The sequence below is a fragment of the Ctenopharyngodon idella genome, chromosome 1, assembly GCF_019924925.1.
Source record: "Ctenopharyngodon idella isolate HZGC_01 chromosome 1, HZGC01, whole genome shotgun sequence".
NCBI classification, from domain to species: domain Eukaryota; kingdom Metazoa; phylum Chordata; class Actinopteri; order Cypriniformes; family Xenocyprididae; genus Ctenopharyngodon; species Ctenopharyngodon idella.
This window is the reverse complement of record NC_067220.1, coordinates 11,254,967-11,281,243: the sequence shown is the minus strand read 5'-3', so window position 1 is coordinate 11,281,243 and position 26,277 is coordinate 11,254,967. Positions and strand designations below refer to the sequence as shown.

At 37.4% G+C, this 26,277-nt stretch overlaps 2 protein-coding genes across 2 annotated transcripts in view; both read left to right on the top strand.

The window, feature by feature from the left end:
* The window catches only part of LOC127509398 (interferon-induced protein 44-like), a 66,985-nt gene that overhangs the window by 27,971 nt on the left and 12,737 nt on the right, over positions 1–26,277 (top strand). The window lies entirely within an intron of this gene.
* Positions 7,362–20,932, top strand: LOC127509389 (interferon-induced protein 44-like). Its single transcript, XM_051888062.1, has 8 exons — positions 7,362–7,385; positions 17,129–17,272; positions 17,410–17,443; positions 18,912–19,116; positions 19,277–19,423; positions 19,519–19,690; positions 20,080–20,180; positions 20,312–20,932. Exons 2-8 carry the CDS (start codon positions 17,200–17,202, stop codon positions 20,474–20,476), a joined length of 897 nt encoding a protein of 298 aa, XP_051744022.1. The 5' UTR covers positions 7,362–7,385; positions 17,129–17,199; the 3' UTR covers positions 20,477–20,932.

Below are 26,277 nucleotides of genomic sequence, written 5' to 3'. Positions count from 1 at the left end.
CCGCTGGGTTTTCTTTTGAAGCCAAGGAAGTGAGGCTCTGACTCCCTGGCCAATGGCACCTTGCGTCTCCTTAGGTCCAGGAACAGGGAGGATCTAGCCAGCTCCCTAACATCTTTGTCATCATTATTCAGCATGTTCAGAAGATGGGAAATCCGCATACTGGTATAAATCCATATCATGTTTGGCACCCTCAACCCTCCTTCCTATTGGGGATGAAAAATAATATCACGAGTGCTATGTGTATTCAGTCCAAACCACTTTCGTACCAAGCTCACTGTTTTGTTATTCATTTCGCTCAGCACTTTCTGTTGAATATGAACATTGGAGAACAGATGTTATACTTTAGACGGTGCCACCTGTCTAATAGCCTCTAACTTCATAGTCAGTGGCAGTGGACATTTGTCAATCAAGTCCAACCTGGATGTATACTCTGATAAGATGATGTTTACTTGCTCTTTCTATTCTCCTGCAATATTAATTTTATGTCCAAGATATGTGTATGTCTCATGAAGAGAATATACACGTATAGGATTTGTTGCTACTGTAAACACAGGACATTTATCAGTTTTTGAACGGTACCACCTATTCCCTCCACTCCTCCTCTCAAACAGAACAGCACATTTTGTGTCTTTAATCTCCAGACCTGACCAATTCAGAAAAGAATCTGTTCTGGCCAGCATGTTTTTAACTACACTTTCTTCTCTAGAAGCGATCTGGACATCATCTGCATAGCCCTGCACTGGAATAGGAGGCACATTGACACATCCACTTTAACCACTGGTTGGTTGATAGCAATTATAAAATTAATCGCACTCCAAGGGCAGCCAGTTTTAATGCCTATCTGAAGTGATGTTGAGTAAGTGAGCTTTTCTCCACAGATTACTTTGATAATGGAGCCTCTATATACAGTGGGTACGGAAAGTATTCAGACCCCCTTAAATTTTTCACTCTTTGTTATATTGCAGCCATTTGCTAAAATCATTTAAGTTCATTTTTTCCCCTCATTAATGTACACACAGCACCCCATATTGACAGAAAAACACAGAATTGTTGACATTTTTGCAGATTTATTAAAAAAGAAAAACTGAAATAATCACATGGTCCTAAGTATTCAGACCCTTTGCTGTGACACTCATATATTTAACTCAGGTGCTGTCCATTTCTTCTGATCATCCTTGAGATGGTTCTACACCTTCATTTGAGTCCAGCTGTGTTTGATTATACTGATTGGACTTGATTAGGAAAGCCACACACCTGTCTATATAAGACCTTACAGCTCACAGTGCATGTCAGAGCAAATGAGAATCATGAGGTCAAAGGAACTGCCTGAAGAGCTCAGAGACAGAATTGTGGCAAGGCACAGATCTGGCCAAGGTTACAAAAAAATTTCTGCTGCACTTAAGGTTCCTAAGAGCACAGTGGCCTCCATAATCCTTAAATGGAAGACGTTTGGGACGACCAGAACCCTTCCTAGAGCTGGCCGTCCGGCCAAACTGAGCTATCGGGGGAGAAAAGCCTTGGTGAGAGAGGTAAAGAAGAACCCAAAGATCACTGTGGCTGAGCTCCAGAGATGCAGTCAGGAGATGGGAGAAAGTTGTAGAAAGTCAACCATCACTGCAGCCCTCCACCAGTCGGGGCTTTATGGCAGAGTGGCCCGACAGAAGCCTCTCCTCAGTGCAAGACACATGAAAGCCCGCATGGAAGGACTCCAAGATGGTGAGAAATAAGATTCTCTGGTCTGATGAGACCAAGATAGAACTTTTTGGCCTTAATTCTAAGCGGTATGTGTGGAGAAAACCAGGCACTGCTCATCACCTGTCCAATACAGTCCCAACAGTGAAGCATGGTGGTGGCAGCATCATGCTGTGGGGGTGTTTTTCAGCTGCAGGGACAGGACGACTGGTTGCAATCGAGGGAAAGATGAATGCGGCCAAGTACAGGGATATCCTGGACGAAAACCTTCTCCAGAGTGCTCAGGACCTCTGGGCTGAAGGTTTACCTTCCAACAAGACAATGACCCTAAGCACACAGCTAAAATAACGAAGGAGTGGCTTCACAACAACTCCATGACTGTTCTTGAATGGCCCAGCCAGAGCCCTGACTTAAACCCAATTGAGCATCTCTGGAGAGACCTAAAAATGTCTGTCCACCAACGTTTACCATCCAACCTGACAGAACTGGAGAGGATCTGCAAGGAGGAATGGCAGAGGATCCCCAAATCCAGGTGTGAAAAGACTCATGGCTGTATTAGATCAAAAGGGTGCTTCTACTAAATACTGAGCAAAGGGTCTGAATACTTAGGACCATGTAATATTTCAGTTTTTCTTTTTTAATAAATCTGCAAAAATGTCAACAATTCTGTGTTTTTCTGTCAATATGGGGTGCTGTGTGTACATTGAGGAAAAAAAATGAACTTAAATGATTTTAGCAAATGGCTGCAATATAACAAAGAGTGAAAAATTTAAGGGGGTCTGAATACTTTCCGTACCCACTGTACATCTTTCACTATGTCAATGAACAATTGAGGTAGTTGTATTTCCTCCAATGATTTGAACATGACATTGTGAGATAAAGTTCCAAATGCGTCTCTAAAGTCTAAGAAAACCGAGTACAGTCTACATGACTCATGCTTAAAGTCATCTATCCCAGTTTTAAGACAAAATACATGCTCATTCATACCTTGCCTATTGATGTATGCCTTTTGCTTGGTGGATAAGATGTCAGCTTTCATCAACCATGGAAGAACTCTGGCCAGTATGCATTTCATGAACACCTTATAGATGGTAGGAAGGAGGGATATATCTCTCCATGTCGATGGATCATCAGGGTTTTTTTTTTTTTTTTTGGAATACAATGAATTAATGCTCCTTTCCATGAATCTGGTACACTCTTATTTTCCAAACAGTTGTTAGAATCTGACATGAATGCATGGTTTTAAATGTCTCATGTCACGCCATCTTTCCCACTGGCTTTGTTGTTAGGGAGGTTATTTAAAACAGTCTCCACCTCCTTATATGTTAAGTGCGTTGTTTCAGGGAAAAAAGCTGGCTCCGGTGGCGGCACATTCAAATACCAAGGTGGAGGTGGGAGGTCCTCATTACGTTTACAATTTAAACATTTATTATCATAATAAGATTGTGTAACTGTTATGTCACTAGGACAGGAAGGAGGGTCGGGATATTTACTGTTGTTCAAAATGACTTGAATCGCTTTAGATCTTCTGTGCTGCCACAAATATGCAAGTTTGTTCTTACTCACTTTTTTATTCCGCTGGCTGTTAGTCGCTCCTGTCCGCAGAGAGGGCAAGGCGGTTTCTCGCAAGTAGCGCAGCTGTTCACAGATCCAGTCAGCTGCTAAGGCCGATGTTAAATCTTCAGGATATGGTTGTGTCACCGGGAACTTTTCAAGACTCTCGCTCGCCCCATATTTCAAGAGTTGTAATCCAAAAGGCTTACCACTGTGGTTTTCCGCTGTTAAAACTTATATCCCATTTAATAATATTGCCAGCGTTATCCACTTTCCCGGATCACCGGAGGCAACACAGTTCTTCTCGCGCTGTCGTTTGGTGTTCAGGCGATCTCTGTAGATTTTTTCATGAGACTGAAAAGCCATCCACTGCTGCTCAGACAGCGGACAAACATACTGCTGGAAAGTCGAAAGCTCTTCTCCCGGTGGATGAAATCCACTGGAGAAATCATGAGGTAGCGACGACTGTTGGTATATTCTCCCGGCGAGTAGTGGTTGTTTGTATGCAAGCTTGATTGTTGCAATCAAACACATAGTCCATAATAGTTGCCAAAGCATCTTATCGGCACCTATTGCATTAACAATGGCAATTACAACGGGTGTGATTGTTTAGTTTGACCAAACAACATTGTGGCGTTCGCGTGCACGCGACCTACGACCTGCCGCCATCTTGACACACACACACACACACACACACACACAGAAAGAGTGAGACTGAGGGAGTGAGGGGGGACAGAGAGAGAGAGAGTGTGAGATTCAGAAGAAATATTTAAAAAACAAAACAAATATATTGATCTGAAATATAGTACATTCATTTTAAATTCATCCAGGTTGAATTACCAAACATACAATCATAGTTTAAATCAAACAATGATTTCACAATGATTTTTTTTGTCCATACTTTAAACCCTGGCCATGGCAACACCATTCGAGATATCCTATAATCGTTTGCAATTTAGCATCTTCAGTATCTTGTCATCTTGTTCAGAAAGTTTGGTGGCGATTGCATGAATCCCCTAAGAGGAGTAGGTAAAATTTCAGAGCTTGTTTATTAAAAAAAACCCACATTCAAACCAAAATATCTGACTTCCTCTTTGGCGACTATCTTGAAGACCATAAATTTCGCCGCCGAGAGGCTGAGTAGGGGAAACTAACTTGTTGGACGTGCTTCCTTGTAATGATCATTGATCCAAAGACTTCGTTTTCAAGATTTATTTGCATAAGTAACAAACAAGGTTGTGCATCTAGTACATGCATCCAAAAGTCATGATGAACTGCATTTAGAAGCTTTATAGCAGTCAGCAAAAATAAGCCTTCCCCCGTCACCCCTTCTCTCCATGCACAAACACACAGGTGAACAGAGGATATACTTTTACTACTTCCACAATCACCAGGTGCCGTAATCACCGTAAGTGACCAAAAAAATGTGTTCAAAATAATAAAACTATACCTGGCTCCTACATTCCTGTTGGTCAGAGCTAATGACTGTAAATTAGAAAGTTGTCTGGCTTAATGAGAACAATATGTGTACCGAGTTTGATGTAGTTAAAACTAACCCCCCACTTTACTCAAAAGGTGGCGCTGTAGAGCCCCTCCTCCCCGCCCGTTTCTAGGGTTTTGTCCATGTCTACTGGTTGACATTCATGCAATTTGAAGCATGCTAAGAGTCTCAAAAGCATCCAAAACGAATAATAAAGTTTGATGTGTTGCCATGGCAACAGTGTTTGAGATATCACAATGCTTTTCAAAGGTCTACAATCCCCAAGTCTTGACATTATTTGGATGATGTTTGAAGCAAATCGGATAAAGATAAGAGGGTGATCTCAAAGCATTTTGAAAGTGACACATTTCCTGCTGCCAGTTGGTGGCGCTATAACTTTGACTCACAATAGTCAGATCCATGTGATCAGCCTCATACAATGAACACACAGCTGAAGTTTCATAAAAATCAATCAATGTATGCAGAAGTTATAACACACTTCCCGTTTCCCTTTTCTTGCCATAAATTTGTTGCCTCGCCACGACCAAATCGTTCGAGATATCAAAAATCCGCTGGCAATTTTACATCACCAATGTCTTGACTTCGCCCTTTGGGCTTGGGCCCTAATGAGAAAACAAAAGTGTTTTTTGACCTTGCATGCATGTAAACCTGTTGTAGGAGGCTCCCAAAACAATATTAGGAACCTTAAAAAAGGCATAATAGGGGCAGGATGCCAGGATTTACGGGGTTAAATTTAAAGTTCAGCTTTTAAATGATTTTCTGAGATTCTCACAGAAAACACAGAACAAACACTTTAGACCTTTAGATTTCCCAAAAGTGTCACAAACTCCTTTCCTCTGTATGTATCAATGACTTTAAATGAAACATGTACGTCAGCACATACCTGTATTTCATTCACCGTCATTATACTCAACAAGCTGCTGCAAGCTGCATATGGAGACCACCCCCCCCCCCCCCCAAAAAAAAAAAAAAAAAAACTTGTTTTATCAAGACCTAAGAAAACCACATACCAAACTGCTTTCAGGCGTAGCTTTGTCGGATGTCAGGCATATTGTCACGCAAGAATTCTGTTCAAATCATTGGAATGCTAAAAGCAAAACATGTAAATGTATAATTTATAATTATAGTGTACAATCTGAAATAATTTCCAAAGTTTTTTACAAGTTTCTAAACAAAGGTCAAATGTAACAATGCTTTTCAAAGATTAAAAAGGCAGTTTGTTCTTAACATCTTGACTTTTCTTCTTTCCTTTACATACAATATATAAAACACAAGCTATAACCACAAACCATAATTTGGCCCAATTTTTATAAACATATTAATCACAACTCGGCACATTGTTGAGCTGTACATTCATGAAGATTCATTAAGACATGCATGATTTACGTGATCAAAACATTATCTAAACAGGTCTTCATTAGGTCATAATGATAACACTCAAATCCTCTAAATCAGTAATGATATTGCAGTTTCACTAGAAGCAACCAAAATCAGTTTCAAGATGTTTTCTCAAAGTAATGGTACCAGTTTCCATACCAATCAGCACCAAACCCAAATGTAGAAACCTGGACAAAAGAGAAAGCTAAAACATCCATATAATAATAAAATGTAAACGAAAATGAAAGGGAGCGGGATTTACCTGGTCACAAATGTGCAGGGCAAATATAATAGCGAGGATGGATATTTGCTGCGTTTCAGCAACCATATCTCATGGACATACTTAATGAAAGCAGGATGTAGAATCATCACCTATGAGAACAACACACATTAAAGAATTAGTTCACTTTAAAATGAAAATTACCCCATGATTTACACACCCACAAGCCATCCTAGGTGTATATGACTTTCTCCTTTCACACAAATAGAATCAGAGTTATAATAATAATCACCCTGATGCTTATGATGGCAGTGCACGGAAACCACCTGTTTGAAGCTTAAAAAAGTGCATCCATCCAACCATCATAAACATACCCCACACAGCTCCGTTGGGTTAACAAAGGCCTTCTGAAGCAAAGCGGTGCGTTTGTATAAGAAAAATATCCACATTTAACACAATTGGAGTTATATTAATAATCACCCTGATGCTCCCAAGCATCATTTATTTAACATGTTATAAAGTAAAATATCTAGCTTCCGCCAGATCGACTTCCTTATTCAACTTATGACAAAAAAAGCGTAACTTACTACACCTTGAATATGGAAGGCGTAGTGTCACGAATGTGGCTCCCTCGGCTCTTCCTCCGACCCGCTGGAGGGAGCCATCACCGGAATACTGATCAGTTCTCATTCGGACTACGTTTCCCATGGGCCCTCATTCCTGGGACTGATTGCACACACACCTGCACCGCATCACACTCACACTATTTAAGACACACACACACACACACACACCGCGAAGTCTTGATTTGCTGTGGTGATCATTTCTGAGCGTTTTTCTGTGGACTGTTTACCTGTTACCGATTGGATTGTTTATTCCCTGCGACCCTTTGCTGCCTACCCTGATCTTCGCCTGTTTCCTGGACTGTGATTGTTTGCTGCCTGCCCTGATCCTTGCCTGTACCCTGATTCTGTTTGTCTGCCGCCTGCCTCGACCATTGCCTGTTCCTGTTTATGCCTCTGCCTTTGCCCTGTCTGCTCTGTAAGTCCTTTTAAATAAATTAGCTGCAAATGGATCCACGTTCTGTCGACCCATCATTACACGTAGGATGTAGCGTAAGCGTTTTAAACTGCGATAGGTGTTAATCTTTCTTAAGTCAAATACGGAAGGCGGTCTGGTTCATTTTATTTGACATCATTTTATTTCTCCAAAATTGCCTGCCGGCAATTTTGTTTAACTTTTTTTTTTAAAAAAGGCGTCTCAAAACCTTGTGTTTTTTCTCCATGATACACTTCCCGCCTCTCCTGTTTTTCAATGCAAAGACACGTTCCACTCGGTGTCTGTCCGCATTGTCCAGTTCAAAATCCTGCTGTGCCATAGAGCGCCACTCACATAGCTTTCCATTAAATTACATTATATTTGTCTATTACGATCCATCTAGGTTAAATCGCAATAAATAAAGAAAAGAAAGAAAAATGCCTCCCCCGCCCAGTCGTCAGACCAAAGAAAAATAAATAGATAAATAAATCAAACCACTAGATTCAGAGTTCAAGAAAACGATTAACGTTTTATTAAGATAAAAGAAATTAAGTAAATAACATTTGAGAATTTCCAGGATAACATAAACCAGTGGGTGCGTAAACTTCAGGAAGACCCAAGGCCCAAAATAACAAACAAAACGAGTAATAAACAAAAAATATCCAAAATAACTTCCCTCAAAATATCAAAACAAAATACAACAAATTACCCTTACTACACTAACAAAAACAGAGCGAACTTAATTTCAAAAGAAAAGGGCAGGTCAACCCTACCGAGCACCATCACTGTAAAGAAAAGAAAAATATATAACAGAGTCAAAAAAAAATAATACACAATATGTAATGGGGGTCTGGCGGCTGGAGAGGAGACGGGAGAAGTGCGACCAGCCCGAAGTCGCACAGCTCAACTGCAGAGAGCGGAAGAGATGGTTTTAAACCCTCATTCAATCATCCTAACCCAATCCCGGCAGAGAGAGGTGGAGCCATCCCGCAACCGATTAGGCTACGTGATATCCTGCTTAACACCAGCAAAGCAAAAGAACACACAGACAGATATAATAACAGGAAACAAACAAAATAAACAATATACAGAATTACACAATTCCGTAACATTGTCCCAAACCGTTGTTAACGTACACAACTTCACCCTAGACAGGAAGATTGTGTTTCTGTGGCTTGACTTATAGTTAAGTTATAGTCTATATGCTTCGTATAGAGCTATAATAATTTATACAACAGGTCTTTCTGGTTCTCGAATCTGATTGGCTGATAGCTGTGCGATATTTTAGTGATAACAGCACTCCTACCTTTTCACCGTGTGTATCACTCCGCTTGAAGCGACTGTCATGGTGGCCAAGCAAATCCACCGTAATTTTTGCACTTGTTGTACCACGAACTGTAGTTTTAAGAGATTTTAGGCGAGAATGTAGTTGTTTAGACATGAATTATATAACTTATATTTAATCATAGCGCTTATTTAACAATTTGTTAAGACGTTTTCGGAGATGTGAGCTCCAGGCCGCCAACAGCCATTCAGGGGTCATATAACCGCCGAGAACAGCTTCATCTTGGCCAGTGCTTTGGGGATTTGCCGCTGGCTCTCATAGTGGTTAAACATGAGACACCAATTCATTTTTGGTACATAAAACGGGCAATCTTTGGTCTTATTAATCTATTACTTGTTCCAGAGCAAGTCGAATTGTGCTATGTTCAATTTGATAATGTAATATTAAGGCTATATTTACTTCCTCTATATAGCATAGCATATTGGCTACAACTAGACGGGAAATATTTCAGCACGCCGTGCTGATATACAGCCATATCACACGGCTACTCGTGTGATATTGCTCATATAGATCGTGCTTTCTCTTTCCGTTTGTTTAAACACCTAACATCAAACTCATCAACACCACTTCTTTTTTTCTTTTTTTGTTCATTCTTGAAGCGAACTTTTGCCTGTTTGGTTTAAATTTAACGGTTTTGGGCTGCTGTTTTGAACTGAAAGCGACACGTCCGGTGTGCGATAGCCTACCTGTGAGTTTTTTGCTGCTAGACGCGACGCGTCTTGATGCACTTCAAGCGCAGGACTTGAAACACCCAGACATGTATTCAAAGCAAAGCGATGTTAAAGGGACAGTCAACACATAATTAAATAAGGATATATTTTTGTCCGGCATCACCGGGGCCCTCACCCAGCCCGGGGCCCTGGGCTTAAGCCCAGGTAAGCCTGTGCATTAATAGCCGCGTTTCCACTGTTGGGCCTAAAGCGGGCGTGCTAGTGCGTGCCAGGGCCAGTCGCGTTTCCACTGTCACTTCCGGGGCTTGATTGTGCCTCGTCTGGGCTTCCTCGGGGCACACGGTCCAAGTGGGCTTGAGGGAGTGGTTACGAACAAAGCCGGAGTTTATCTGTGTGTGGAGACGGAGGCGCCATGGATGATTACATGTAGGTTACCAGCTAACATCAGCATTAAAGACTTTTAAAATCATTTTAGCCCAAAACTCACTTTCGGACAGCAGCAAGTGTTTGAAATAACTTCTGTTTGTGATCCGATGTGGATTCTGATCACCAAGACTATGCACGCTATTACCATAGTAAACATGGTAAATACGACGGCTTGAAGAAATCAGACAAATCATATATGTAGGCTATCACAATCATGTATTTATTTTATCTGTCAGCACGTCTCGTCTCTTAACGGACTGATATCCATATTTAGCCCCGCATATTTCATAAAATAAAGCAACTTTAAGTAAACAACAAAATGCCAACAAACGCCTGCTTTTATCATGTTCACTTTACGATCTCGCTAGATTCCAGTGATTTCTTTCTGATTATTTTTCTGATAAAACTTCCATTTGTTTGTGAAATGACGGGTTTGTGTGACGTTGTTCCAGAGAGGCGTGTAACGGGCGGGGTATAGTGAAGTGCTGCGGAGCTTCTGTACCGACGTTGGAAATGCAGCGTGATTTTGGGCTCGGTGCTACAAGTCCAGGGCTATTAGCCTAGCCTGGCTCGCACTGGCCCGACAGTGGAAAAGCGGCTAATGCGGCCCTGCACACAGGCACATACTCGAAAAAAAGACTGCGAAATTTATGAGAATTTGTCCAACTCGTGTTTTGAAACTTTGGCCATGTTTAGCATGAGAATCCAACTCTGTAACAGTGTAAATAAGTCAGAATACATGAAACAGCATTATACCCCCCTTTAATAAATTGCAACGTTATCAACAAATCAGTTTTTTGATTTGTCATTATGGGGTCTGAGGTGAAAAGAACAAGAATGGGTGTAGGCAGATTTAATTATGAGTCATTCTACGAAACTGGTGCCATTTGGGTCCGCAATGTTTGATCAGATGCATAAGGCACAAAAATGTCCCAAAGTCTGTTTCCAAAGCTTAAAGTTATTAATTCAAGTGTTCTTTTTAACATGATATATGATAAAATGCTTTTTTTGAAGATAGCATACTATTTTTAATCATTTTTCATTATTACATAGCCAATTTCACATGTCCGTGTTAACCAACATGACAGTTGCATCTAAAATATCACCAAATAAGTTATATATATTTTTCAAACGTAGAGGTGCTGGTCATATAATTAGAATATCATCAAAAATTATTTCAAAGTTTCAAAGTTGATTTATTTCACGAATTCCATTCAAAAAGTGAAACTTGTATATTATATTCATTCATTACACACAGACTGATATATTTCAGATGTTTATTTCTTTTAATTTTGATGATTATAACTGACAACTAAGGAAAATCCCAAATTCAGTATCTCAGAAAATTTGAATATTGTGAAAAGGTTCAATATTGAAGACACCTGGTGCCACACTCTAATCAGCTAATTAACTCAAAACACCTGCAAAGGCCTTTAAATGGTCTCTCAGTCTAGTTCTGTAGGCTACACAATCATGGGGAAGACTGCTGACTTGACAGTTGTCCAAAAGACGACCATTGACGCCTTGCACACGGAGGGCAAGACTAGAGGTCGACCGATATATCGGCCGATATTTGTCTTTTTTTAATATATTGGCATCGGCCGATATCCGTGTTTAGTAGCGCCGATTTAAAGCCAGGCACGTCCGCGGGCAGCCCTGTGTTATTGGTGCGATGGAATGTGCTGCTGCCGCATGTGAATTGAAACTTTTGGAAGATTCAACAACAGTACTGGGAGATAAAGGTAGCCTAAGGCTTAAATTCTGATATTTCAAAGTCCTATGGCCATATATTTACTATATATTGCTAGTAAACTATGAAGTGTTGCTTCACTTAGTGAAAGAAACAACGGATAGCATAGAACCGTCGGGAACTGGCATAATGCTACAGCTGGTTGAAGGTTCGCTTACTTGTAGTTACCTTTAAGGACTGTGGTCCAAAACTACCAGCAGCTTGCTTGCTAACATATTAGCCCCAATGTTATAAGTTCTGCTTTATTTTTCCTGTATCGGAGTCGGAGAATTTCACTCTGCTTGGGGTGGAGAAGGCGGCAGCTCTCACAAACACTGCAGCGTGATTGAGGGCTACGTTACTCCGGCAAATATTGGCAATATTAAGAGGATTTGGCATTTCCAATTAATGTAAGCCTGTTACATTCTTCTAATCTATTATTATTACTAATTTTATTCTAATTTTATTATTAAATTATTATTATAATAAATTTGCCCCGCAATAATTTCACAGCGCATCACCGCATAACTGACGTGCTGTGAGGATAATAAAAAATTAGGCTATCAGCTCCTCTTTGTAAACGTTTTAAACATTTTTTTTAGGTCTATTATACAATTAATTATACCTATAATTAAAATTATTAACAGTCTATAATATTTCCTAACACTGCAGTCATAAATGAAAATTAAGAGCAGCTTTAGGCTACTTCAAGCACCAACTTTAAAAAAACAAAACAAAAAAAAAGCAAGCTGTTTAACACGAAATGCTATTCTTCTCATTTGTTTCACTATATGTACGGGCAACAAGAGAAATAATGGAATAAATTAAGACAGTTATATACCATTATCAGCATATTATGTTGAAATTCGTCTCTGAGAGAAAATGCTCCGTTAATGCAGCGTCAGGCAGCTCCGTCACTTTTACTTTCACTTTGAATACTGACCGAGGTTAAGCTTTTACCGGCATAAATTTTCCGCAAAGTTTGCACGTTGCTTCTTGTGTGATATCCATTGGCTCCCCTTCTTGGTTGAACCCCCGCGGATTTGTGCTACGCCACTGCGCAGAAGTGTATGACATTTGTTCGGAAGCGTGGTTTGATGCAGACAATAGCTGGGTTTCCATCCAACTTTGCATTAATGAAAATTCAGCGCAAGAATGTGCGCATCTGCGTGTTTCCATCAACTGTATAATGCGAAATGGACATCAGCATAATAAAGTGATGTGTTCCGACCAATGACTCATATACAGGTGCTGGTCATATAATTAGAATATCGTGAAAAAGTTAAAAAATGAAACTTTCATATATTCTAGATTCCCTACATGTAAAGTAAAACATTTCAAAAGTTTTTTTTTGTAAATTTGTTGATTAGAGCGTACAGCTAATGAAAGTCCAAAATCCAGTATCTCAAAATATTAGAATATTTACATTTGAGTTTCATTAAATGACCATCCCTACAGTATAAAATCCGGGTATCTTTTGTTTTTTGAAACCACACTAATGGGGAAGACTGCTGACTTGGCAATGGTCCAGGAGACAATCATTGACACCCTCCACAAAGAGAGTAAGTCACAGAAGGTCATTACTGAATGGGGTGGCTGTTTGCAGAGTGAAATATCAAAGCATATTAAATGCAAAGTTGACTGGAAGGAAGAAATTGGGTAGGCAAAGGTGCACAAGCAACAGGGATGACCGCAAGCTTGACAATACTGTCAAGTAAAGCCGATTCAAACACTTGGGAGAGCTTCACAATGAGTAGAATGAAGCCGGAGTCAGCACATCAAGAGTCACCACACTCAGACATCTTCAGGAAAAGGACTACCAAGCCACTTCTGAACCAGAGACAATGTCAGAAGCATCTTACCTGGGCTAAGGAGAAAAAGAACTGGACAGTGAACAGTGGTCGAAAGTCCTCTTTTCAGATAAAAGTAAATTTTGCATTTCATGTTGAAATCATGGTCCCAGAGTCTGAAGGAAGACTGGAGAGGCACAGAATCCAAGCTGCTTGAAGTCTAGTGTGAAGTTTCTGAAGTCAATAATGATTTGGGGGGGCCGTGACGTCTGCTGGTGTTGGTCCATTGTGTTTTATCAAGTGCAAAGTCAATGCAGCCATCTTCCAGGAGATTTTGAAGCACTTTATGCTTCCATCTGCTGACAAGCTTTATGGAGATGCTGATTTCCTTTTCCAGCAGGACTTTAGCACCTGCCCACAGTGCAAAAACCACTTCCAAGTGGTTTGCTGACCATGATATTACTGTGCTTTATTGGCCAGCCAATATGCCTGACCTGAATCTATGGGATATTTTCAAGAGAAAGATGAGAAACAGTCGATCCAACAATATACAGATGATCTGAAGGCTCAATAGTGCCTCAGCAGTGCCACAGGCTGATCACTTCCATGCCACACTTCACTGATGCAGTAATTTGTGCTAGGAGCAAGTCATTTGCTGTAATATGTCCTGCCGATCAAGTATTGAGTGCACAAAAGAACATACTTTAAAGAACTTTAACTTTTCTGTTTTGCAAATCCATTTTTTGATTGATTTTAGGAAATATTCTAATATTTTGAAATACTGGATTTTGGATTTTCATGAGCTGTACGCTCTAATCATCAAAATTTAAAAAAAAAAACTTTTGAAATGTTTTACTTTACATGTAGGGAATCTAGAATATATGAAAGTTTCATTTTTAAAAATAATTTATAATAAAAAAATGAACTTTTTGATGATATTCTAATTATATGACCAGCACCTGTGTGTGTGTGTGTGTGTGTATATATATATATATATATATATATATATGTATGTTGCACAGTTATTATCCTCATTAAACCTGTCTAACGTTAACCGTCAAGAATGTTTAGCACTGTCCTTGCATACAAGGCTGTGCAACATGACAAAGTTTTTAATTGATTTTTATTTATAAAGTTGTATTTATTTTATTTAAATGTATATTTAAGTTTACATTTATGTTCCAACAAACTTGAAAAATTTAGCTTGATAAATGCTCTAAAACTTTTATGTAAATCAAGTCAGTGTTCAATAAATGATGTTAAGTTTAGAAATGTTGTGCATCCACTTATTATTAGTGTGACATTTTAGCATGCAAATGAAGGGGAAAACTTCAAGATATCGGCCCTAAAAATCGGCAGCACATATCGGCCATCGGCTGACCCTGACCTCTAAACATCGGCATCGGTTATAGAAAAACCCATATCGGTCGATCTCTAGGCAAGACTCAAAAGGTCATTGCAAAAGAGGCTGGCTGTTCACAGAGCTCTGTGTCCAAGCACATTAATGGAGAGGCGAAGGGAAGGAAAAGATGTGGTAGAAAAAAGTGTACAAGCAATAGGGATAACCGCACCCTGGAGAGGACTGTGAAACAAAACCCATTTAAAAATGTGGGGGAGATTCACAAAGAGTGGACTGCAGCTGGAGTCAGTGCTTCAAGAACCACTACGCACAGACGTATGCAAGACATGGGTTTCAGCTGTCGCATTCCTTGTGTCAAGCCACTCTTGAACAACAGACAGCGTCAGAAGCGTCTCGCCTGGGCTAAAGACAAAAAGGACTGGACTGCTGCTGAGTGGTCCAAAGTTATGTTCTCTGATGAAAGTAAATTTTGCATTTCCTTTGGAAATCAGGGTCACAGAGTCTGGAGGAAGAGAGGAGAGGCACACAATCCACGTTGCTTGAGGTCCAGTGTAAAGTTTCCACAGTCAGTGATGGTTTGGGGTGCCATGTCATCTGCTGGTGTTGGTCCACTGAGTTTTCTGAGGTCCAAGGTCAACGCAGCCGTATACCAGGAAGTTTTAGAGCACTTCATGCTTCTTGCTGCTGACCAACTTTATGGAGATGCTGATTTCATTTTCCAGCAGGACTTGGCACCTGCACACAGTGCCAAAGCTACCAGTACCTGGTTTAAGGACCATGGTATCCCTGTTCTTAATTGGCCAGCAAACTCGCCTGACCTTAACCCCATAGAAAATCTATTGGGTATTGTGAAGAGGAAGATGCGATATGCCAGACCCAACAATGCAGAAGAGCTGAAGGCCACTATCAGAGCAACCTGGGCTCTTATAACACCTGAGCAGTGCCACAGACTAATCGACTCCATGCCACGCCGCATTGCTGCAGTAATTCAGGCAAAAGGAGCCCCAACTAAGTATTGAGTGCTGTACATGCTCATACTTTTCATGTTCATACTTTTCAGTTGGCCAAGATTTCTAAAAATCCTTTCTTTGTATTGGTCTTATAAGTAATATTCTAATTTTCTGAGATACTGAATTTGGGATTTTCCTTAGTTGTCAATTATAATCATCAAAATTAAAAGAAATAAACATTTGAAATATATCAGTCTGTGTGTAATGAATGAATATAATATACAAGTTTCACTTTTTGAATGGAATTCGTGAAATAAATCAACTTTTTGATGATATTCTAATTATATGACCAGCACCTGTATACTTTTTCAGGATTATATGTGTGTCCCTGTTTACATAAGATATATTTATTAACAATAAACCTTATTTTTTTTGTAAATATTTTATGATTTGTGTGCGTCCCTCAGTTTGACTTACCACCCCGTCACACTAACTTGTTTTATCTATAAATAATGCACTGTTCCTTTAAATGACATCACAAAGCCGAAGTGACATCATTTGAGACTTACAGCCACCAAGAACAAAAGCAGGCAACTATGTACATTTTTTTTACATTGTTTATTTGTTGCTTTTTTATGTTAGGCAGGGCCTGTCAAGCTCAAACCAACCACCCCGTCACGCAAAATAGTCAAATCTATATTAATACAAAGAAAATTAAAACCGCAGACTTGGCAACACTGTTTGGTTCATTCACTCACTCACTCACTCACTCACACACTTTTTACTCAATTTGAATGTCTCCCCTCCCCCCGTTTTTAAAGTTTAAAACCAGCAGATCATATAGAGAAACACTTTGTCCATACCACCCTGTTACAATGAACCACCCCGTCACATCAGTTACCACCCCGTCACAGCGACATTTTGTTAAAAGTTTATGGAAAGAAAATGAAATATTACATAAATTAATGTTGAATGATGTTCTTGTTGTGTGGACTAATCAGATAAATGTAACTTTATTTGTATTTTTTAAGTGAATTCATTTTTTCAGTACAAACAATGAGGCCATTGAAATGTCAAATTCATATTTCAAGATTAAAAATCTAGAATCTAGAAAATCTAAAAAAAATATTAAATTACAGACTTTCTATTGATGGTTTCCAAAAAAGGGACATTTTACTATTAGGAAAACATTAGATTTTAAAAATCTATTTCTTGTTTTACTACTACTAGACTTAATAAAGATTTTGTGCCTGAGGTGGGAAAAATGTTTTTTGGAGGATTAACATATCTTTCAAGTTGTAGGTTTGTTTTAAAAAAAGTTTGTTCTTAATGAAAATTTTGAAAAATGCAAAGTGGAAATGGCACCCATTTCGTAGAATGACTCTTATGTATGAAAGCTTGCAAAAATGAAAGTGAAACTGAAATAGATATATATATATATAAAACTGTCTAAGGTTGATTTCACTTGCTTAAAGTGAGATACAAGTCAACCGTGTTCCAGGACAGAGCTGATGTAAATATATTGAAGGGGAAAAACAAACAAAAAATGGGAGGATCAGAATCAAAGTCAGTGCAACAAGTGACCCAATCAATAGTGCATCAATCAAAACCAAATCCAGGTGAGATTGTCTTTCTTCCATATGATATTATATATATATATATATACAGAACACATATATGCACACCATAGATACATTCTCAGAGAGATACTACCAAATTATTGTTATTGCAACTTAATTGCTATGTTTTCTCTTAGAACTGGATAAACCATGGAGGAAATTCGACTGGGGGTAAGCTATACATGTACATATGCAATTCTGTCTAAGTACTTTATTTCATTTTCATGTGTAGACTGTCTTTTCTGTGTGCATAGCAGTCAAAACACTGATCTGTTCAGATAAATGTGCAAATACTGTGTAAGATAAGAATTTTATTTCCCAGTAAAATATTACCTATCTCTCCCCATACATTTTACAAACTAGAATTATTGGGTGTTGTTGAAGGACCACAGTCTTGTGCATGACAATATATCTGTAATTCTGCTCAAGTCGTCCGTTGTATAGATTCAGCAAGGCATTTTATAGGGGACTCAAGCACTTGGAAATGTAAAATTATGATTATGTGTGATGTAACTTTAATATTTGATATTATAACATTCATAATTTTATTAATTATTTTAGCATGGAAATTTATCACAACATTTTACTTGGTGAAAATGATTCATTTTATCCTCAATATTGGCATTGAAACTGTCATGTGATTTGGTAACAATAAGTGATACATTATCAGTCCCTTCATTCAGCTGGCCATGCCTTAAGTTATGAGTTCACCAGATAATTTTATTTATTTATTTGTGTGTATTTGTTTGTTTGTTTGTTTATATATTTTAACATAAATATAATAAAAGTAATAATCGAACATACTAGCCTAATGAATGATGAATATTTTGAGTGTATTTTGACTTCATTTGATGAGTCTAAGTGGTCATTAAAGCCACTTCTTGGCTGTTCAGTCAAAATTGACTGACCAAAGAAAATGAAAGACGATAAATGCAGAGCAATTTTTAAAAAATAAGTGTTGAATAAAATGTATATATCGGTCACAATGTTGAACGAAGACACAGAAATGAAAGAGTGAGACTGAACCATCCAGAGTACATAATTTTCTCACACCCACCCACACTCTTACACAGAGAAAGTGAAACTATCATTATTATATAAAGACAAAACATTAAATAATAAATAAATAATGTTAAAAATAATGTTAAATAATATGGATTATTTCATAATAAATATTCAAATGTATATTTTCTAAGCAGAAAGTCTAGAATTCTTTCACAGCGGGTGGACGCAGAACACTTCAGCCATCTACTGGCCATTATTGTCATAACACGATTTTGACCTGACATGAAGTTATTTTCCTTTTTTCACTAGATGGCAGCAGTTTGGCCCACAAACATGATCAATTCTCATATTTAACTTTAACATTTTAACTCATTTTAACTTGTTTCACCAAGCTTATTAGATTTCTGTAGTGAAGTTCAGAAAGTTTGCATACTTGCTTATACAAGCAGTGTTGAAATAGAGAAATTTACATAAGATCTAAATAAGGTTATATAGTGTTATATCATTTTAATTAAAAAACTGTAGTGTGGTAATGCAATTCCAAATACAGCCAGTAAGACTCCATTGTGCCACATAGAACAAATCTGCTTCTACAAAGTTCTGTAGGGCACAAAATTGTATTTTGTTTTGACAGACAGAAAGAAGCTCTGAAAAAGAAGCTGGAAAACTTCTCTCCGAGTGATCCAAATGTAAACGACATCAAGATCCTGGTAGCTGGACAAGTTGGAGCAGGAAAGTCCAGCTTTATCAACTCCATCGATAGTGTCTTTCAAGGACGGATCTGCTCTAGAGCACTAGTTAATACAGCTGATGGTGACAGTCGTAGTTTCACACAAAAGGTATTTGTCATCTATACAGTAGTTGCATGTTTTTTTCTAAAAGACCCATAAATGTCAGTTGACCCACTCTTGTGCATTAAGCATTTTAGCTAATCATATGAAGATTTCTTAGTTGTTCACAAATATTTGTGCTTCTATATATTTTGGTCTTCATTTGTAGCTCAAAGGATTCCCCATCAGAAGTGGGAGAAAAACTTTGCCTTTCGTCTTCAAGGATATAATGGGCTTAGAAGCTGAAGCTTTGGCTGGGTCACAAACAGATGACATCATCAATGCTGTGTTTGGCCATGTGAAGGACGGCTATAAAGTAATAAACCACTACATTATTATTTTAACACAAAGTTTGTGTGTGTGCAATAGGTTTAATGTTTAACATATTTTGCTGAATTTCCAATCTTTTAGTTCAATGAGGAGCAGGCACTCACTTATAAGGATCAGCATTACACCAGTGACCCTACCCTCTCCGATCAGGCTTTCTGCCTGGTTTACGTCATAGCCGCAGATACAGTCCAATTCACAGATGATAGACTTATTGACAAGTTGAAGATCATCCGCAAGAGAATCAGTGATAAGGGTAAAACTGACAATGAATGTTTGATTATGATTTTTTTTTCTATTTTTTCTATTTTTTTTATTTTTATTCATGAGTTCACATACATTACATTACATGGGAGAGAGAAGTGGGCATAAAGTGGGTTGGGTTTGTGTGTGTTTTTCAGTGTGTAGGTGGACAAAATCCAGATACAGGCTGCATTGTAATGCCAAGTGCAAACAGGGAATGTCAGTCTCAACTTTTCTGCTTAATTATTTATATGACCCAGACAATGTATGTGGGTCAGTTATGATATGTATATACCTTTCAACAAACTGCCACAAATTTTCCTCAATTTTGTTTATTAATTTGTTTATTTGTTTATAAAATATTGTTATAGAACCTTTACATTGCCTCTGCATTTGCTGTAGGGATTCCTCAAGTGATTGTCCTGACCAAAGTGGATGAAGTATGTCCGCTGGTCAACAAGGATCTAAGGAAGATCTACACTAGCAAGAAGATCAAAGAGAAGGTGTGTGATATCATCCAAAGACATACACGTGTTTTACTTTTGCATATTGCAAGTACATACTGCCAATGTTAATCTGATTTTGTCTAACAGCCACAACTAATTTTCTGATCTAACATTCTGCTTCTGTCCAGATGGAGTTGTGCAGTGCTAAACTGGGTGTGCCATTGACAAACATCTTCCCAGTGAAGAACTACCATGATGAGATTGACACAGAGGATGACATTGATGTTCTGACACTGAAGGCACTTGAACAGATTGTTCAGATTGCAGATGATAGATTGTTGGACAACTTCTGACAAAATCAAAAATATACAGTTATTAATGCATATAAATCACATCACAAAATCACATATAATGCATTTGGAGTGGGTCATTCTTTGAATTTCTTCATCAGAGGAACATCATTTTAGGAAGATCATGGATTAAATGACTATAGAGAGGATTATGTTTTGTGTTTGGTTTTACAATTATATCTACAGTCGGGTTCAAAATCAATGAAAATCTAGGACTCAAAATCTAATGTAAACCTGAAAATTAAAAGAAAGATTCAGAATTTGAAAATTGTTTAAAAAAATGTATGATGTAAAATCTTTCTCCATTTAACAATATTAAAACTTTTAAAACACATAAATAAATAATATGGGAATAATGCAGTGACACTACATTTTGTGTTTTAGATTCTTCAAAACATTTATGAACAAAATAACTTTTGCTTATTGAGATGTGTTGAATAAATCCCATTTAATCTTGAATTGTTCATTTTTCTTGACAATACATGTATTCAGCCTGTACTAAAATGGGGTATCTGGAGCAATGGGTACATTCTGAATAAGAGAAAGCATAATTTCCTTGAAATTCATGTGCATTTCACCTCTGTTCTAGTTTGTTTCCCAGTCTAGCTTCCTAATTAATCTCCCATTGTTTACTATGAATATTATTGGTTCTGTGACAAATTGCTTATGTTCCTCTAATGTAAGCTTTGGAGAACAGCACTTGCTAAATGCACAGGTCTATCCTATGCATAAGTCTTTCTTTTCAAAAAACCTCATGCACATATAAATTCTGCTCCCCCTTCACATCTGTCACAATAATTTTAATTTATGCTTTACCTTTGGTCATTTAAATAAACCATATCTCACATATTTCAACAGAGCATTATTATTTATGTTATATACTTCCGTTACTATTTATTATACTATACTACACTACATTACTATTTACTATACTACAGTCGCAAAGACTTTTATATTGAAACTTGTTGTGAACACGGAACAAGGCGCAAATGACAAATGCTTTGACTAGTGCTGTCAGTATCAGCAAGGCACGGGGAAAGCCCATTAACTGGTAAAATGACAAGATCGCAGCTAAATCTGATACACTCAGTTACTTTACCTCTCTCACAATACTCTTCTACATAATACAGTAAGCTTCAATGAACAATATCAATTTATCAAATGAGAACAAACATATGTTTACGTTGCTAAGAGTGGTTGTTAAGGGTGTTGTACAGTGATACACAGAACCGTTGGGTGAAGCGGTCATAGCCGTGTTGTATTTATAACTTTTTTTTTTATAAATAATAAACAACAGTTACTTTTCGTGAAATACACATGGAACCGCAGCAACACACAAATTGTTATTCTTACTTTTATAACACTTACTGAACTGAAGTAACTTTTTTTTTTAAACGTATCCCAGGAATAACTGGGACTTGACATGGCACTTGCATACTGTTGCACTCATGTTGATATGATTGCTTCTGTTCTCATTTGTGAGTTGCTTTGGAGAAAAGCGTCTGCTAAATGACTAAATGTAAATGTAAAAATCATGTTAAATGTGAGTATCAGATATGATACATCAGGCATTTGAGGAAAAACTTAAGAGCTTTGATCATAAACCTAAGCATTTATATATTAACTTACTAAGACATATTATTGGGAGATAACTGAGATTTATATGCATTTTTTTGTAAGTCGTCTGCTATACTGTTATAAAGAACTCATTGATTTGCATTACAAGCTTCAGAAGTTCAACATTTTTAGCCAAATTGCATATTTTTTTGCTCAGTTTGGGCCTCTGAATAAAATTTAGGTGGTTTTTCCTCATCAAGAAGCCTCCATATTCTATATGAGCCATAAAACCTGATGTATCAAAAAACCTTTTTATATATATATATATATATTTTAAAAAAAAAAGTTTATAAAGTGTTCAATTAACTTTCAATAAAAGTTCAATTTCATTTGACATTTGACACTTGAAAATTACCTTTCATGTAGTGTGTAACATAGCTCTAAGTGAAGGAAAACATCCTGCAAAGTTTTAAATCTGAAAGTGCACCGTATATAAGTTATTGTCCCTCAAAAGTAAGAGTCGACTCTGAGTCAAATAAACGAGTCATTTGTAAAACGAATCCCAAGCCATTTCATTGTGACGTCACACAAACTAAAGTAACACAAACTAAAGAGACACTTACCACAGAGAAACGTCCTACTCCAGTCGTGATTGAGAATAAGTTTCTGTTTGATCGACTACTTCAGACGTTTTATCGTTGGACTGGGCTCGAATTGATATGGTAAAATTGATGCTATCTTTTCTGTCCATACATTGTATACAATGTCTTGCGAATTGATAGCTGTCATTCAGTTATAGCAATGGGCACGTGGTGCGCACAGCAGACCTATCACAAAGGATTGGGCCATCTGACCAATCAGAGCAGTGGGTAACACTTTAGAATACTGATCCTTCATTAATAAATAACTACACAGGAACAAATGAATAATGTCAAGTCAAGTCACCTTTATTTATAATGCGCTTTTTACAATGCAGATTGTGTCAAAGCTGCTTTACGGTGATAACTGGTATATAATTTTGGCTGCACAGCAGCTCTTAAAGAATGGTGTCAATGCAGGCAAATCAAAGCACTGTTGAATATCAAATGTCAAGTCAAATGTCAAATGCATTATTAACACTCTAGTAACTACTATTAACTAACAAGAAACTCTGATTAATGAATTAGTAAGTAACAGTGCTCAGTTGAAGGTGGTAGTTCACTATTAGCTAATCAGTAACTACTATTTTTTCATACCTCCGAGAGAACTACTAAGAACTACTATATACAAGTTCATAATTAACATGATTGACGCAAAATGTATAATTAATTCTAAAGTAAAGGTTATGGTAACCCACTAGTAATGACTGAAGTATTACCAAATCCTTCAGAAGGAATTTACTAATTATTTGGATCAGTATTTTAAAGTGAAAGCATGATAACTCTCAAGTAACTACTGGAGTCATTGTAAACTTTTGAGGTTTTTGTATGTTTTTGTACAGTAATTCCCTATGATGTATTTGGTAACACTTGAGTAATTACTAGTGGGTTACCATAATCTTCACTTTAGAATACTGATCCAAATAATTAGTAGTTCCTTTAGAAGGATGTAGTAACACTTGAGTAATTACTAGTGGGTTACCATGATCTTCACTTTAGAATACTGATTCAAATAAGTAGTAATTACTTTAGAGTTGTATAGTAACTCTTGAGTTATTACAATCCAATACTTTACAAAAACCTCAAAAGTTTACAATGACTTCAGTAGTTATTAGAGTTATCATATTTCTCACTTTAGAATACTGATCCAAATAATTAGTAATTCCTTCTGAAGGATTTGGTAATACATCAGTCATTACTAGTGGGTTACCATGACCTTTACTTTAGAATTAATTATACATTATGCATTATTCACAATAATTATGAACCTGTAGTTCTTAGTAGTTCTCTGGGAGGTATGAAAAAAACAGTAGTTACTGATTAGCTAATAGTGAACTACCACCTTCAACTGAGCACTATTACTTACTAATTCATTAATCAGAGTTTCTTGTTAGTTAATAGTAGTTACTAGAGTGTTAATAATGCATTATTCATTTGTTCCTGTGTATTTATTCATTAATGAAGGATCAGTATTATAAAGTGTTACCGAGCAGTGTAGGCTCACGGAAAAGAGAGACTTTAGAGAGAGGGTTTAGAGAGAAACTGAGGTGAAATTAAATGTATATTAATATAGCTGCAAGCAGCGATGACGGGCCCAAGCCCGGTGGCACCGCCAACCCGGTGGCTTATTATCCTAACACTTCTCTTCATGTGTTTTTTGACCTCTATGAGCTATTGTTTGTGCACCAATCTTATGCACCAAAAGCATGTTTTCACTTAATTTCAATATGGGTGGTATCCGATGAAAAAATTGAATTATAAAATTAATAATTGAAGCCAAATCACGGAAACTGCAAAAACGATTTTAATATCATTCTCGGGTAATAGTAAGATATGTGTCTAGATTTTTCTGCTCACTTATGCAAGTTTATTTTAAACAGCCACTTTTATAAAATCATGTGAAATGTACTTAAATAGGGTTTTTTAATTAAATTCATTATTCATTGATATAATTCAAATTTAAGACATATGCGTCGTACATGATGCTCGCAAACACAGCACATCACCTTCTGTAATGCCCATGTCTGGAAAATACACACTCTCCTCTGTAAAAAACAGAGATGTTAGTCTTGTCTAAATCAGTACATGAAATCACAGGTGCCAGGTAATAAGAATTGTAACTCAAACAACATTTAGAAAACTAGTCCTGTCCGAATAGTGATAGTGTCATGGTTCAATTTCAAATGAGTGTGAAGTTATCATTTGCAGTTCAAAATTTTGATAAGTTCATCAGTAAATGGGTAATCAGTAAAAGGGTTAAAGACCACTAATCAAGATTGTAAAACACACACAGAGAGAGAGAGAGAGACACACACACACACACACACACACACACACACACACACAGAAAGAGTGAGACTGAGGGAGTGAGGGGGGAGGAACAGAGAGAGAGAGAGAGTGTGTGAGATTCAGAAGAAATATTTTTAAAAAACAAAACAAATATATTGATCTGAAATATAGTACATTCATTTTAAATTCATCCAGGTTCAATTACCAAACATACAATCTTAATTTAATTTAAATCAAACAATGATTTCACAAGATATGAGCCACTGCCTGTTTCCCTTTTTTGTCCATACTTTAAACCCTGGCCATGGCAACACCATTCAAGATATCCTGTATTCGTTCACAATTTAGCATCTTCAGTATCTTGTCATCTTGTTCAGAAAGTTTGGTGGCGATTGCATGAATCCCCTAAGAGGAGTAGTTAAAATTTCAGAGCTTGTTTATTCAAAAAATCCACATTCAAACCAAAATATCTGACTTCCTCATTGGCGACTATCTTGAAGACCATAAATTTCCGAGAGGCTGAGTAGGGGAAACTAACTTGTTGGACGCGCTTCCTTGTAATGATCATGGATCCAAAGACTTCGTTTTCAAGATTTATTTGCATAAGTAACAAACAAGGTTGTGCATCCAATACATGCATCCAAAAGTCATGATGAACTGCATTTAGAAGCTTTATAGCGGTCAGCAAAAATAAGCCTTCCCCCGTCACCCCTGTGAGAAAAGGCTATAAATGATCCGTCACCTGCAGCATCCTCACAAGCGATATAGCCTACTAGCTGGGACTCGTTCTTTATGTAAACAGACGTGACGTAATGACGCAAAGATGAACGGCGACATGCTCGAATTTCCAGCGGAAACCCACCAGTACCACCCGAATTATAAAACATTATTACAAGCTTACTGTTGTGAATCGGGCTAAGGTAACGAGATAGTTTTGAACACTGGCTGGTTATATACTTGCTCAAAAATTGATTTTGGATAATTTTTAACCCAAAAAAGTTACAGACAGCAGCTTTAAGCAATAATACCTAGATTGTACATTAGGATACTTAAATATCTCATTACAGTTTTTTTTTATTTTTTATTTTTTTTTACTATTTTCACAAGTAAGGTGTACATTTTCAAAACTCTTACAAAAAACCAAACTGATCACACACGTAACACAGCTAGTCAACCTGATCTCATGCTTTCATTCTAGTTATACATATTTTTATTCTACATAATCATTGTTTCAAAACACAAGATCATTGTGATCTGAAATAAGAACATTTGGTTTAATCACTGAAACACAACAGTATGTTCTTCTTACAGTCTAGTACT